Source organism: Pteropus alecto, unplaced genomic scaffold (genome assembly GCF_000325575.1).
Source record: "Pteropus alecto unplaced genomic scaffold, ASM32557v1 scaffold134, whole genome shotgun sequence".
Taxonomy (NCBI): domain Eukaryota; kingdom Metazoa; phylum Chordata; class Mammalia; order Chiroptera; family Pteropodidae; genus Pteropus; species Pteropus alecto.
The window spans coordinates 12,536,712-12,548,896 of NW_006436283.1; the positions used below are offsets into that span (position 1 = coordinate 12,536,712).

General features: G+C 45.6%; 1 protein-coding gene across 4 annotated transcripts in view; it reads right to left on the bottom strand.

Moving 5' to 3' along the window:
* The window catches only part of MAP3K3 (mitogen-activated protein kinase kinase kinase 3), a 45,250-nt gene that overhangs the window by 3,211 nt on the left and 29,854 nt on the right, over positions 1 to 12,185 (bottom strand). For 3 of the 4 annotated variants that reach the window (XM_025047039.1, XM_025047041.1, XM_025047042.1), the window contains 8 exons: positions 8,728 to 8,861; positions 5,190 to 5,263; positions 3,471 to 3,538; positions 3,193 to 3,285; positions 2,405 to 2,596; positions 1,742 to 1,890; positions 894 to 1,025; positions 278 to 407 (listed from right to left, as the gene is read on the bottom strand). In XM_025047039.1, coding sequence (XP_024902807.1) covers positions 278 to 407; positions 894 to 1,025; positions 1,742 to 1,890; positions 2,405 to 2,596; positions 3,193 to 3,285; positions 3,471 to 3,538; positions 5,190 to 5,263; positions 8,728 to 8,861 — 972 coding nt within the window. The remainder of the gene's footprint in view (positions 1 to 277; positions 408 to 893; positions 1,026 to 1,741; positions 1,891 to 2,404; positions 2,597 to 3,192; positions 3,286 to 3,470; positions 3,539 to 5,189; positions 5,264 to 8,727; positions 8,862 to 12,185) is intronic. The other variant, XM_025047040.1, reaches the window with a different exon arrangement.

The following is a 12,185-nucleotide window of genomic DNA, read 5'->3' on the forward strand; positions in this document are numbered from 1 at the left end:
CCAGCTCACAGGGCTGCTGGGGAGGACGGGGCTACCATGAACTAGACGTGAGCTGCACAGGACAAACAGGCTAGTGACAGAAGCCTCAGCCTTACAGCACAAGATGATCATTGCCATGGTCAACACTGCAGAGCAGTTTACTCTGAAGTATTTTCCCAAATTGTTCAACCAATTTTCACACCAATCCCCCAAGGAAGCAATCAGGGTCCCACTTTTCAGTAAGTTCGGAATGGTCAAGTGACCAGGTCTTGGGGACCCACAGTCTGCTCCTGCTCACCCTTGATGTCCCGGTGAACAATCATGTTGCTGTGCAGGTAAGACATGCCCTCCAGGATCTGCCGGGTGTATTTTCGGGTCACACTCTCGGTTAGAGCCCCGTAGGCCTTTAACTGGTCTTTCACTGAGCCCTATAGTCACAAAAGTCAGGGAGTCACAGTGGGAAGGAGGCAGGAAGGGGGCAAGGCTACTTCCAGGCCCCAGCATTGCAGCAAAGAAGCGACTCATCCAATCTCCACTTGCAATGTGCCGGGTGCCTTGCTAGGGGCTATTGGGCAACTTGGAGAAAAGTCTGAGAGTCTTTCCCTTAAGCAATGTACAACCTGAATCCAGAAGGGAAGCCCCTCTGCTCTGGGTAAAGGTGGTACTTACTGGACAGTGCAGCCATCCTGGAACCCTGAGGTGAGGGTGGCCTAGGACATTTCTCATCCCACACCATCACTGTGACCAGAGGCAGGGTCCTCCTGACTGCAAGTCTTGCCATCACCTCACCTTCTCCTCCGAGCCTCGGAGTCTCAGGTGATCATACCCATGTCCAAAGGATCCCTCCACTGCAGCCCTCAGCCCCAGGTAAGGCTCTCTCTGTGTATGTTGTACATACATCAAGGGGCACATACCCCCGGCATGTACTCCATGAAGATGGTCAGAGTCTTCTCGGCGCGGTCCCGCAGACAGCCATAGTACTGCACAATTCGCTCATGTTGCAAGTTCTTCAGCAACTGGATCTCACACTCCAGAGCACTCACCTCCTATGGGAGGGGCCCAGCATCACCTCAGCTCTCTGGACCCTCGTTTGCCCACCTGGGATCAGCTCAGCTTGCCCTACCTAGTCAGTACCCACAGGGGGTGGGGCGGCGGGAGGGCGGTCTACCTGCCTTAGAAACTTCAGCGGGAGAAAAGGGGGACTCTCTCAACTGCCTGGCCCTTGGCCACAATGCTGAGCAACCCGTTGGGATGGTGGTATTCCCACATGGGAAAATGGCAGACAGTGGGGTAGGGGGAGTTATAGGTACTTAGTAGACAGTGGGGTGGGAGTTATGGGTACTTGGTTGAGGTTACTGCTGTTATTTATCCACCCAAAGTGGAGTGTAGGCCATAATCAAGCTGAACTCCAAGACAGGCTCCTTCCTGGGCTGAGACAGATGTCTGTTTGGTTAATGGGGGGCAGGTGGAGAGAGAGGTACTGCTCTTTGTGGCACTGGTCATCACCTCTCAGTTTGGTTGTTTGGCACTTCGCATCAGCTCAGTTCTTCATACCCAATCCCTCCCCTGAGTGCTTGGTGCTCTTTGAACCATGGTCCCTTACTCCATGGCCAAGGCCAAGGTGGACAGCAAGGGAACTTGAGGGAAGAGTGATGGGGGAAGCAACCTACAGCATCTTGAGCAATTAAGTCTGTGCAATGAGACAGGCATTTGATTGGTCGAGAGGGAAGAAATGGAAGTCAGACCATGGGGAAGGCAGTACCTTGCTTGTCTCAGGACTGTCTGGGTCAAACTGGACCTGCTTAGAAGCAAGTTCACGTCCTGTGTCCACGTCATAGCACAAATAGACCCTGCCAAAGGCACCCTGGCCCAGGAGCTTCCCCCGACGCCAATTGATGGGGGCACTCGGAGCTACAGGAGAACAGAAAGAAGGAACTTTAGTCTCTGCACATTATTTACTGATATCCTGCCTCATTCTCTGGAGGTTCTATATGGAACCTCTGAGCTCCACCTACATCTGGAGTGAGCCCAGGGCTCTGGTCAACCAGACCTTAAAGTCTGAGTCATGAGAAGCAGAAGACTGGCTAAGATCATGATTAAATGCTCTTCTGCATTGATCAAACACCTATACTTCCAAAGCTCCTAAATACCTTAATAGGGCAGGGATTAAGGACACTGTACTTCAGTTTAAACATGGAAAAACTAAAGACCAGAAAGGGGAAGTGGCTTGTCACACAACAGTGGAGTGAGGACTAAGGTCTAGGGGGCCCGCTGTCCACCCTCAGGCTCTTCCAGAGTGGAGATGATGGGCCAGAGCAGCCTACTGCTGAGCCCAACAGCCCCAGTGGACTCACTAGCCTCTTGCCCTGCAGCTCGTCTGACCATCCCCTGGGCAGTCTCCTCCTAGCCAGGGCCCACTCCTCACACTTGGTCGGCACATTCCTCTCCTGCACAGAGAGGGCGTTCTCGCTGTCCGCACTCCGCAGGCGCCCTCGAGGGTCCAGATATTGCACAGCCAGACCCATGTTCTTGCCGTTTGTGCTCAGGGAGCGGCTGGAGGGCACCAGGGTGAACAGGTTACCTTGATGACGTCGTATTCGAGGAAATGTTCTTCTGCCTAAAGGGGTGCAGGGGTCAGAGCAGAGCAAGTCAGACCTCTGGCCTCGAGGCTAAATGTGTAAACCAGGTCATAACGCCAGTTCCAGCCCATCCTATCTGCTCTCCTACCTGACTCATGTCAGAATGGCTAATGTCTCAAGCACCTTGAGAATTAGGACAAAAGCAGGAATTAGAAAGCAGCCACAGATAGTTCAGGGAGCCCTGGCCAAAGGGAAGGCCCCACATCTCTCACAAGACCAATCCATGGCTGAAGTCTGCGTTTTCCTAGGCATCCTTATCTTAAACCTCTGCAGAAGCTCCATTCCTTTTGATGCCATGGGGTAGAAGAGGGCAATGGAGATCTGGTGCCCTAGAGCACGCTGTGCACTCAGACAAAAGACAGACTTCCCAGTGGCAGTGTCCTGGTCTACGAATACCACCCTCCCTCTTTTTTTGTTTTTCCCTGTCTCTAATACCTCAAGTGTGGGCACAGGTCCTCAGGAATAATGGAAACACAAGGTCTGGAGTGCCCAGGCCCACTCGCTGACAGTGATTTTTCCATGGCAAAGCTCTTCTTGAGGCAGCCAGCAGGGGGCAGGGTGGAGGTGCACTCACCATCGTTGTAGTCCTTGTGGTGCATGGACACGTGGTAGCGCCGGGGATAGGTTCCACCTTTGACCCCTTTGTCATAGAGCTGAGTTTCCCGATCTGAGTAAGACAGAGGAATCACTGGCTTCTGGGTAGATCATCGTGAGTGATCCGTTTAAGCCCCTAGGTCACCTGAGACCTCAGAGCAGTAGGCCCAAGGAGAATTAAAATAACAGTCCTGACTTCCCAACTCAGCTATCAAAAGCAGAATGTCTGCAGCTCTACCCAGGCACTGGGGAACTCACCTGAGAACTCTTGTCTGTTGTCTGGGAAGCTCTGAGCTCGGGACATTCGCGATTTCCGGAAGGATGGGCTTAAAAAAAACAAAACGAAATCACAAAGTAGACTTTAGCATACTTCCAAAGCAGCTCACTAGGGCAGAAGGCAGGATATCGACGGACACCCTTTTCTAACTCCCTCCCACGTCATTACATGGTAAGAAGCAGAGTTTGAGAGAAACAAGTCTTTTTCTGTGCTCAACCTCCTTTCTCTTTACTAGTCTGAGGCCCAAATCTGACAGGACCTTGAATGACGAACCGCTCCATTCCTACCGACCTCCAGCCTGGCTGCACAGCCCTTTCCCGTCTTAATCTTTCCTTCCACTTTAGTAACAGGTGAAGAGTTGCCAAAACATCTCTTGCAGTAACAAAAATAGCAACACCACCAACCATTTTCCTTTCAGACTAACTGCCACCATCCCATTTTAGAGATAGGGAAACTGAGGAACAGAGAGGTTAAGGGACTTATCCAAAGCTACTCGACTAATATTTGGAGAAGAAAACAAAGCATGGGAGGGATAAAGAAAAACCCCAAGAATCAAGTGAGCAAATTTAGCTATCTTACCCAGCATCCACTTGAATGGTCCTTTCCCTTATAACTACTAGACCCAGACCATCTGCAGTCCTTTCCTACTGCCATCTCCTGGCTTGGCCATAAACTTAGGAGATAGTCCAAAACCATAATCGGTCTCTATCCTGGCAGACCCTCAGTTTGCAGCAGCAACTCCTGACACTTTTATGCCTTCTTACTCTCCTAGTTGGAGAATAAGCCCCACACAAAGTTACAAATTGGATACCAACAAGTAACTACAACTATATTCTGTGATAACTAGAAGGGACAGTGCTCATCAATGCTCAGATCTGTTAGGAAAGACATAGTACAAATTTGGTCATGGTCACAAGGTCAGTACCCACGTGAACAATTAATCAGTTACACAAAGAAAAAATATCCCCAAACCTGTTCCATAGCCTCTGACCATAAGCCCTAAGCCCAGCCAGACATGATCAAACGTGCTCTTGGTCATAACAAGGTCAAGGTGAGAGACTGGTTGGATCAGTGCCAAAGCCAACTTCAAATATACCCCCGCTGACAGGCAAACCAGCTCCACAGAACCATTTGGTATATAAAGGAGAGCACCTGTCCTCTCTCAAAGTGTAAGAACAAGACAACACACCAAGCAGACAGTATAGTAAGCTTGGCAGTCTGGATATTTTGTGTCTGGTTTTTATATCCCAGTTTCTTATTCCACCAGAAACACCTGGAGAAAAAAAAAATGAAAGTAAACCCACAGGTGATAATTCAATTTTGTTGCTGAAACACTGAAGGTCCACTGCTTCTCAGTCCACATCACAGCAATGAGGCCAAGAGTACAAGAGCAGCAAGTATTATGTGGAAAGTCAAACATGTAAAGCACTTGAAACAACAAGCAAGCATTTAATACATGTGAGATGCTGTTATGAGCTGCTATTATATTCATCTAATTATGTAAGCATAACATTCTCATGGTGTTTGAAAATTAAGGAGGGCTAAGAATTCCAGCAAGAGGTTTCTTTCCCAGAAGCATGACGTTTTTACCATGGGCCTGCAGACCAGAGAGACACACGTACTAGTTAATTCTATTTCCTTAGCCCATCAGTTCCAAAAACGCTTATGCACTAACCCCCAAACCAGCCACAGTCCCATACCTGTCTGCTGACCTGTCCAAGGATTGGCAGCTTCCTGACAAGGAATTTTCAGCACTGCTCAGTGGGTCCAGCATCTGCAAGGCAAGTCATATAATAAAACCCCAGCCCCAGCCCAAATTCCAGCCAGGTGATTTAGGGCTTTAAGGCCCAGCCAAGGCCAGCAAATGGTCCTTTTTGTCAAAATATAAAAGTGCCCTTTCTCTACCGATGCAGTGGGACAAATGATCAGGAAGGTACTATTCTCCCCCGCAGTTTGAAAGGCAAGTTTCCAGGAGGGAGAAAAATGCCTGGCTGGCATCCCAAGGAGCTCTGCCAGGAGAGCAAAGCAGTGATGCTACTTCTCTTGTTGGCATTTTCTTGGCTTGTGACTGGAGCCTGGCGCTGAAGATGGTACTACCCTTCAGAGGCTCCCAGTGCATTTGGGTGGTACCGTAATGCTTCTATTTATACTTTGTAATTAATAATTTACAAAAACAAGTATTGCCTTCACTTCATAGACGAGTCCCTGCAGGTCTAGAAAGATTAGGAGAATTGTCTAAAGTTATGAAACCAGTTAGTAAACAGCTGATACAGATCAAAAATTTCCCAGTTCCTGGTTCTCATTCAGAGGCAATAGGCATATATGTTAAAATCTTTCTCTGGCCCTTGGTTAAATGCAGTAATAAAAAGCCTTCAGATTAGCTTTATCTCCAACTAACCTCTCCTCCATTTTGCCCATGAGGGATATCCATTATCAGAGTATTCATTATCTGAGATCCAAAGTTAGACATGACATAGGGAAGGAGAATATCAGAATTCTAAAGATTCACTAACAACTATTATAAAATTAGTTTCCAATTCAAATGACCTCTTCTCATTTAATACTAGAGTTCATCTCACTCGTAACTTCAAATACTTTAGGTCATACTGTTATATGATTTTTTAAAAACTACAAATCACAGCAAATTAATTACAAAGTAAAACTGCAAATATTGCTAAGGATATAGGATTTCCCAATGTGGATAAAACCAATATGGAAAAGAACTGCTCCCAACCCACCAAGTGCATTTTTGGCACAGCTGGAACAGTTAACAGAAGAAGAGAGAATGGGCAAGTACAGCAACATGGCAGGTGCGATGGCGGAGGAATACTAAAGGTTCAAGAAAGGCCTTTGGAAAACCCAGTGAATCCCATAAAGCCTTCTGTTAAAAAGGACCCTCTTTATGACAGTGCTGCAGAAGTCAAAGGGGAAGTAAAGGAAGTTATGTTGTGCTGGCAAAATTTTTGTTAGAAAAATTAAGCCAAAAAAATTAACATGAATCATGCTTTTGTTCATTTTAAAAATTAGCAAATAGATGCAATTACTACCTAAATCTAATTAAAGCAAAAACAAAATAAACTTAGTTTCACTTTTCAATAAAGTCTCAATTGACTATTCTTTCACTGTATACTATGCTGTTTTGGTTTCTGTTAAGTGGATTTATCTTGAATGACTCAGTTACCAGGAGCAATTAATTCTCTTTAGCTAAGGGGGCGAGGCACTAGAGAAGAACCTAAGCATTCCCCAGCAGCCACCTTCCTTGGCCTCTTTCTAAAAGTCTGTCCTCACTAAGAGTATAATACTCCCACGCCTTCCTGTGCCAGTCAGGTAAAGTAAAGGAGTAAAAGGACCAGGGTACAGGACCATGGAAGAGATGGAGACCACAGGCAATCTAACTCATTTGCAATTTCTGAGATTTTATACCCAAGTCACCTCTAGTAAAGCTAATGTTCAGAGTGCTCTGGTTAGAGAAAACAGAAAAGATAGTCAGTACAATACTCAAGAAGAGAATCTGCAGCTAAAAGCACTCCAGGTCACTGTTCTAAGCACAAATTTACCTGGAAGGCAAGAATACAGAAGAGAAAAGAAGCAGTGTAAAGGCTTCTCATAGCCTATACAGTTTGAATAATGTTGTATAGAGACTAGCTATTGAAGGGGGTGGTAGGTGCTTCTGTAGAACTGGTAGCTCCTGTTGTGGCTGTGGTTCCAGTAGTAGCCACGGTGGTGGGTGTTGTGGTTGTAGCCTCAGTGGTCATGCTGGCAGCTGTGGTAGCTGTTTCTGAGGAAGTGGTGTTTTTTTAATCCCCCCATGTGATGGTGTTGGCCCTTCTGTTAGATGCTTTACCCTTAAGAAATTTCCCCTCCCCAGACCAAATCCCCAGATTTTATAAGAGTGGATCTTTCTCTTTGTAATCAAAGAAAGCTCAGTGAAAAAACTTTAAAGTGAGACCAGAGATCTCACTCTTGCTGAGTTTACTAAGCCAAATGCCATTTTCATCAAGTGAACAACTCGTCAAAAAGCTAGCCATTAAAATGGGTTAGTCACTGTGGTAGATAAACCATAAAGTGAGCCCCATTTCGTAAGTCACAGCCTTATATAAACCTTCGAGTCTGGGTAGAACTTAGAACTTGTTTCTAGTCAAAAGACTATGGCAAAGAAGATGGCGTATTCATTCCTGTGATTGTGTTACATTTTATAAGACTCTATCTTTGCAGACTGGAGCAAGAGACTCTCTTCTTGGCCTTGAAGAAGCTGCCATATTGTGAGAGGGCCACATGACAAGGAAATGCAGGTGGCTTTTAGGAGCTCAGAGTGGTCCCTAGCTAACAGCCAGTAAGAAAACAGGGACCACAGTGCTACAACCACAAGGAACCAAATTCTGCCAAAAACCATGTGAACTCGGAAGGGAACGCCAAGTTCCAGAAAGAAATGCAGCCTGGCCAATACTTGATTGCAGCCTTGTGTGACCCTACGTACAGGACCCGTCTAAGTCATGACTGGATTCCTGACCCAAGAAAACTAAAAGAATAAATGCATGCTGTTGTAAGCCGCTAAGTTTGTGGTAATTTGTTATGTCTTAATAGAAAACTAATATAGTTGCTTACCATCACAAAATTTCACCCAAAGAAACCAATCCTACAGTATAATCTGGATATAGTATACTCTCTACCTTTCATCAAGAAATAGCAAAACTAAAATATGGCCAATGAAAAACAAAATCTGTCGGTTTAGGATTAGTCATATGTTAAAACTCTGCTGAAATGACAGGCAGTTACAAGGAAATATACGAATAGCAGGTTGGTATTCTGCAGAGAGACCAGTGAGAGAACCACAGGAGAGGAAAAACTGTCAGATGAGTATCCAACACCAAGGAAGCTAGGTAGTTGAGGTCCTGTCTTTAGCAGGAATTGAAATTTGGCTCCTAGAAAGAAATAATCCTTGGGTGGTAATCACACAATAGAATATATAGATGTCAAATTATAATATACACCTGAAAATGTATAATTGTATTAACCAATGTTACCCTAATAAATTTAATAAAAAATGTAAAAATAAAAATAAATAAAAGATAAAAAATAAAAAGAAATAATCCATATTTGGGCAGGCCTGGTTTACAAAAGGGCTATAGGATGGGGCTCAAGTCCCTTATCTCTGTACCATGCCTACTGAGAATCCCCCCAATAAAACTTTAGTTATATGATCCCTCCCCAATAACACTCCCCCCCAACCATACTCACACACTGCTCGCTGGTCTCTGGGATGAACTCCCCCTCACTATTGATGCTGGTGTAGGACCCCTGCCGGGCAATGCGCTGCTGCCGTTCAGGCACATAGCCAGGGGGAGGCGAGCTTCGGCCAGGGGTCTGGGAGCCTAGAGCAGAGAAACAAGATTTTTGACTACAGAGCCCAGGACATGCAGCATGAGAAGAGCAGACATCTGGATCAAAAATAAGAAATCTACTCCATTTTTCAGAGACCCAGACGTCAAAAACCCATGTAGCTGGCCTTTCCCTTGGCATTGTAGCACAAAATTCTAGCATAACCATGAAAAAAGGATGGTTTTCTTAAGCCTTACCATCCCCCCAAAATGGGGCACTACTTAACACTTGGCTTACAAACATTAGCCTAGTGCCTACTTCCCACTTCTGGCTTTGGATAACATTTTAGTAGCCCACATGTTCTATGCAAAGTCAATCCATATGTTGGCAACATTTGTCAGCAGCAGAAGCAACCCAGAGAGGCAAGCAAGTGTTGTGAGAAAAAGCTTGGGTATCAGATAAACACGAATCGGGCTTTGCCACTCAGCTGAATGATTTAAACTCTTGCCTAAATTTCTTGAATGTAAAAATGGGAGATCTACCTCATAGCCTTTTTTTGGAAGTTATAAATATGATGGCACAGGTACATATCCACATGGTAGGAACTCAGTAGAATTGTTTCATTTCCTTCACACTCTGTAGCAGATAGGAGTTAGACTCAAGATCTACTCCACCCTCTAGTATGCCTTCCTGCGCTTCAGAAGTTAATCAGCTAAAAGCTATTATTTCTAAACCCCCTCTTTAGGTTCAGCCAATCAGATGCACTGGTGTGAGATTTAGATGGCTTCCTGCTGTTCCTGGGCATACTACCGAAGCTTTGGTGTTTCTGCTGCAGCAATAGAAGAGGCCTCACACCTGGTCTCCAGTTTGCTTGATGTCGGGACACAGGTGCAGGCATCCCCATGTAAGTGGCATGGACCCAAGTGGAGGGTTACTGTGCCGCTGGACCTAGTGGCTTCCCGATTACAGAAGAGGGAGGAGCTCTTCTATGTGGTATGGATGTTTCTCATTCTCTCAATGATCCTATAAGCCAGAAATACACTAAATCTCTTCTTGCTGAAACTAGTTAGGGTGGATTCTGTTCTGTGCTACTGAACCTTGACCAATAAAATCTGGAGTGAATAGGTATTACACATTTGACCTAGAACAAACAATATTTCTATTGTAAGGGACTGATGAGAGAAAAAGAAAAACTCTTACTTATTGATGAGATCCTAGACATCGGTCCAAACTATCTCAGACAGGATGAATTGCCCTCAGTCTGTTACATGAAGCATCTAGTGTGAGACATCCCTGAAAAAAAATATTCATGGCCCTGCCCCCCATTCTCTCCTTCACTAGATGGCCAGTGAACTCTTCCCTAGTTTTGCAGGTGGGATGGGACTAGCTCACATGAGGCCAGCACTACAGACCCAGGAGGGGCTGAGGGAAAATAGCAAAGGTTTTCTGAGCTTTTATTTCCAGCCAGAGACTTTCACTTTTTCCAATACACATTGCTGCCTGCGGAGAGCCAGCCTTGCTATCTGATGGGCAACAGGCCAGGGGCTATTGTGCACAGGCCCACAGCTTGGGGCAGGAAAAGGAAGTCTCCCCAAACCAATGGCTATCAGAGGAAGCGAATGGAAAAACCAGGAGTTGGCAGAACTGCTCCAGAGCATTTTCAGTTTTGTTTTTATCTTCATTTCAGAAATTAGAGGCCAATGAGATGCACGACAGTAGTCAAGAAAAAGTGAGACAGGGACCTGAACAGGACAGGATACTGAACTCTAAGACTCACTGATGCTCACATATTTACCAGCAATGACAGCAGTGAACCAGACAGCACAAACCACAATGCTATGCAAGACACAGTCATTATAAGTCTCAGAAGGCAGGCACAACAGGGAGAGCAAGTTCTCTAAGACAACCTTCCCTGGTTCTTGTCTCATCAGGCCATTTGTACCAAGGGGCCCCATCTCAGCATGAGTTGAAGCAAGAGAGCAGAGTAGAAGTCCTGTGTTCAGAGTGACCCACAGCTTCCCATGAAGGCATTCTACTCATAAGGAGAAAGTCAGGGTTTAAACTGCCAGTCGTCTGCATTCCTCTGGGGCACGCTAGCTCTCTGCTAGCCTCCTTAACCCAGAGCAGCAGTGAGAGCAAAACTCTCACCCTAGAATATGATGGATTCTTTTGCTCTGTACTATGACTCAAAGCTGAAAGATAGGCTCTCAGATCCTAGCCCTTCTCATAGGAGACTTCTGTCAGGAAGCTGATACAGTCAGGAAGTTGCCTCCACAGGGAGTTCTAGGGCTTTGGGTCAGTGTTAATGTGCAGGTCACTGCAAGTACAAAGAGATAGCTTTTTTTTGGCCATCAACTATTTTCTCTAAACCCTAGTCTCTCTTGGGGGCAGATGAAATGGGGGGAGGAATCAAATCATTTTTTCTTCCTCAATGGAAAATCTTAACCAATATTTCCCAATATGCTCACATAGGACCAGGCCACACAGAACAGAACTTCTCAACATTTTCATTCTATAAGACCTTGAGAACAGCCCATGTGTTTCAGCTTTCAAAATTCCAATTTTATTTTGAAGTTGCTACCACCACTAATCAGTTTCTAGTCTTATCTAGTATCACAGAAGAATTTATAACAAGGAGGAAAAACCTGTAGAAGCAAAAAAAAAGCTGACTACTGTTTCCATGTGGCTGGTCACTGTCTCTGCAGTCCTGGTTTCCACTCTTCCAAATCTGTACCAGGACTGGAGGTTTGCACCGTGCACAGCTCTCTAACTCATTAGTGCCTGGGTGCCGCTGTAAGTCATCTCATTCTTTTAAAACTCCTTTTATTCCTCTGCCTGAATTTTCCCTCCTCTCCTCAGAAAAAGAGGGTTCTCCTCCTCCTTGCCAAGGCACTATAAGCCCTCTACCTAGACTCCCCAATTCCTTTCCAGCAAGAGTCAGCTCCCCCGCCTTCAATCTTCTTTTCAGTTGTCTTTGTGCCTCCTTTCATAAACCTGCTCAGATCTCTAGCCTAAAAATATCCTTGGCTTATTTCTGCCATTCCCTTAAGCCACTACCCCACCTTTTTTCCGTCACAGTCAAACTTCTTGAAAGAACTGATTGCCTCTACTCATCCACTACCCATTCCTTACAGGTTGCAATCTGGCTTGCCTCTCTGTGGGAGGCAGTGGCAAGACAAGGAGAAAGATGGTGTAAAAACAGAAGCCAAAGCACTTGAGATGCACTATATCAAACAGGAGTCAGAATTTGACAAGGATAAGTCCTTTAGGTGAGGCTTGGTTTAAGGTCACCACCTGATGTATTATGGAAGAAATGGTGCTTGAGCTCCGCTTCATGGGTGAGTAGAATTTCTATAGGACAGAGATATGAGGAAGAA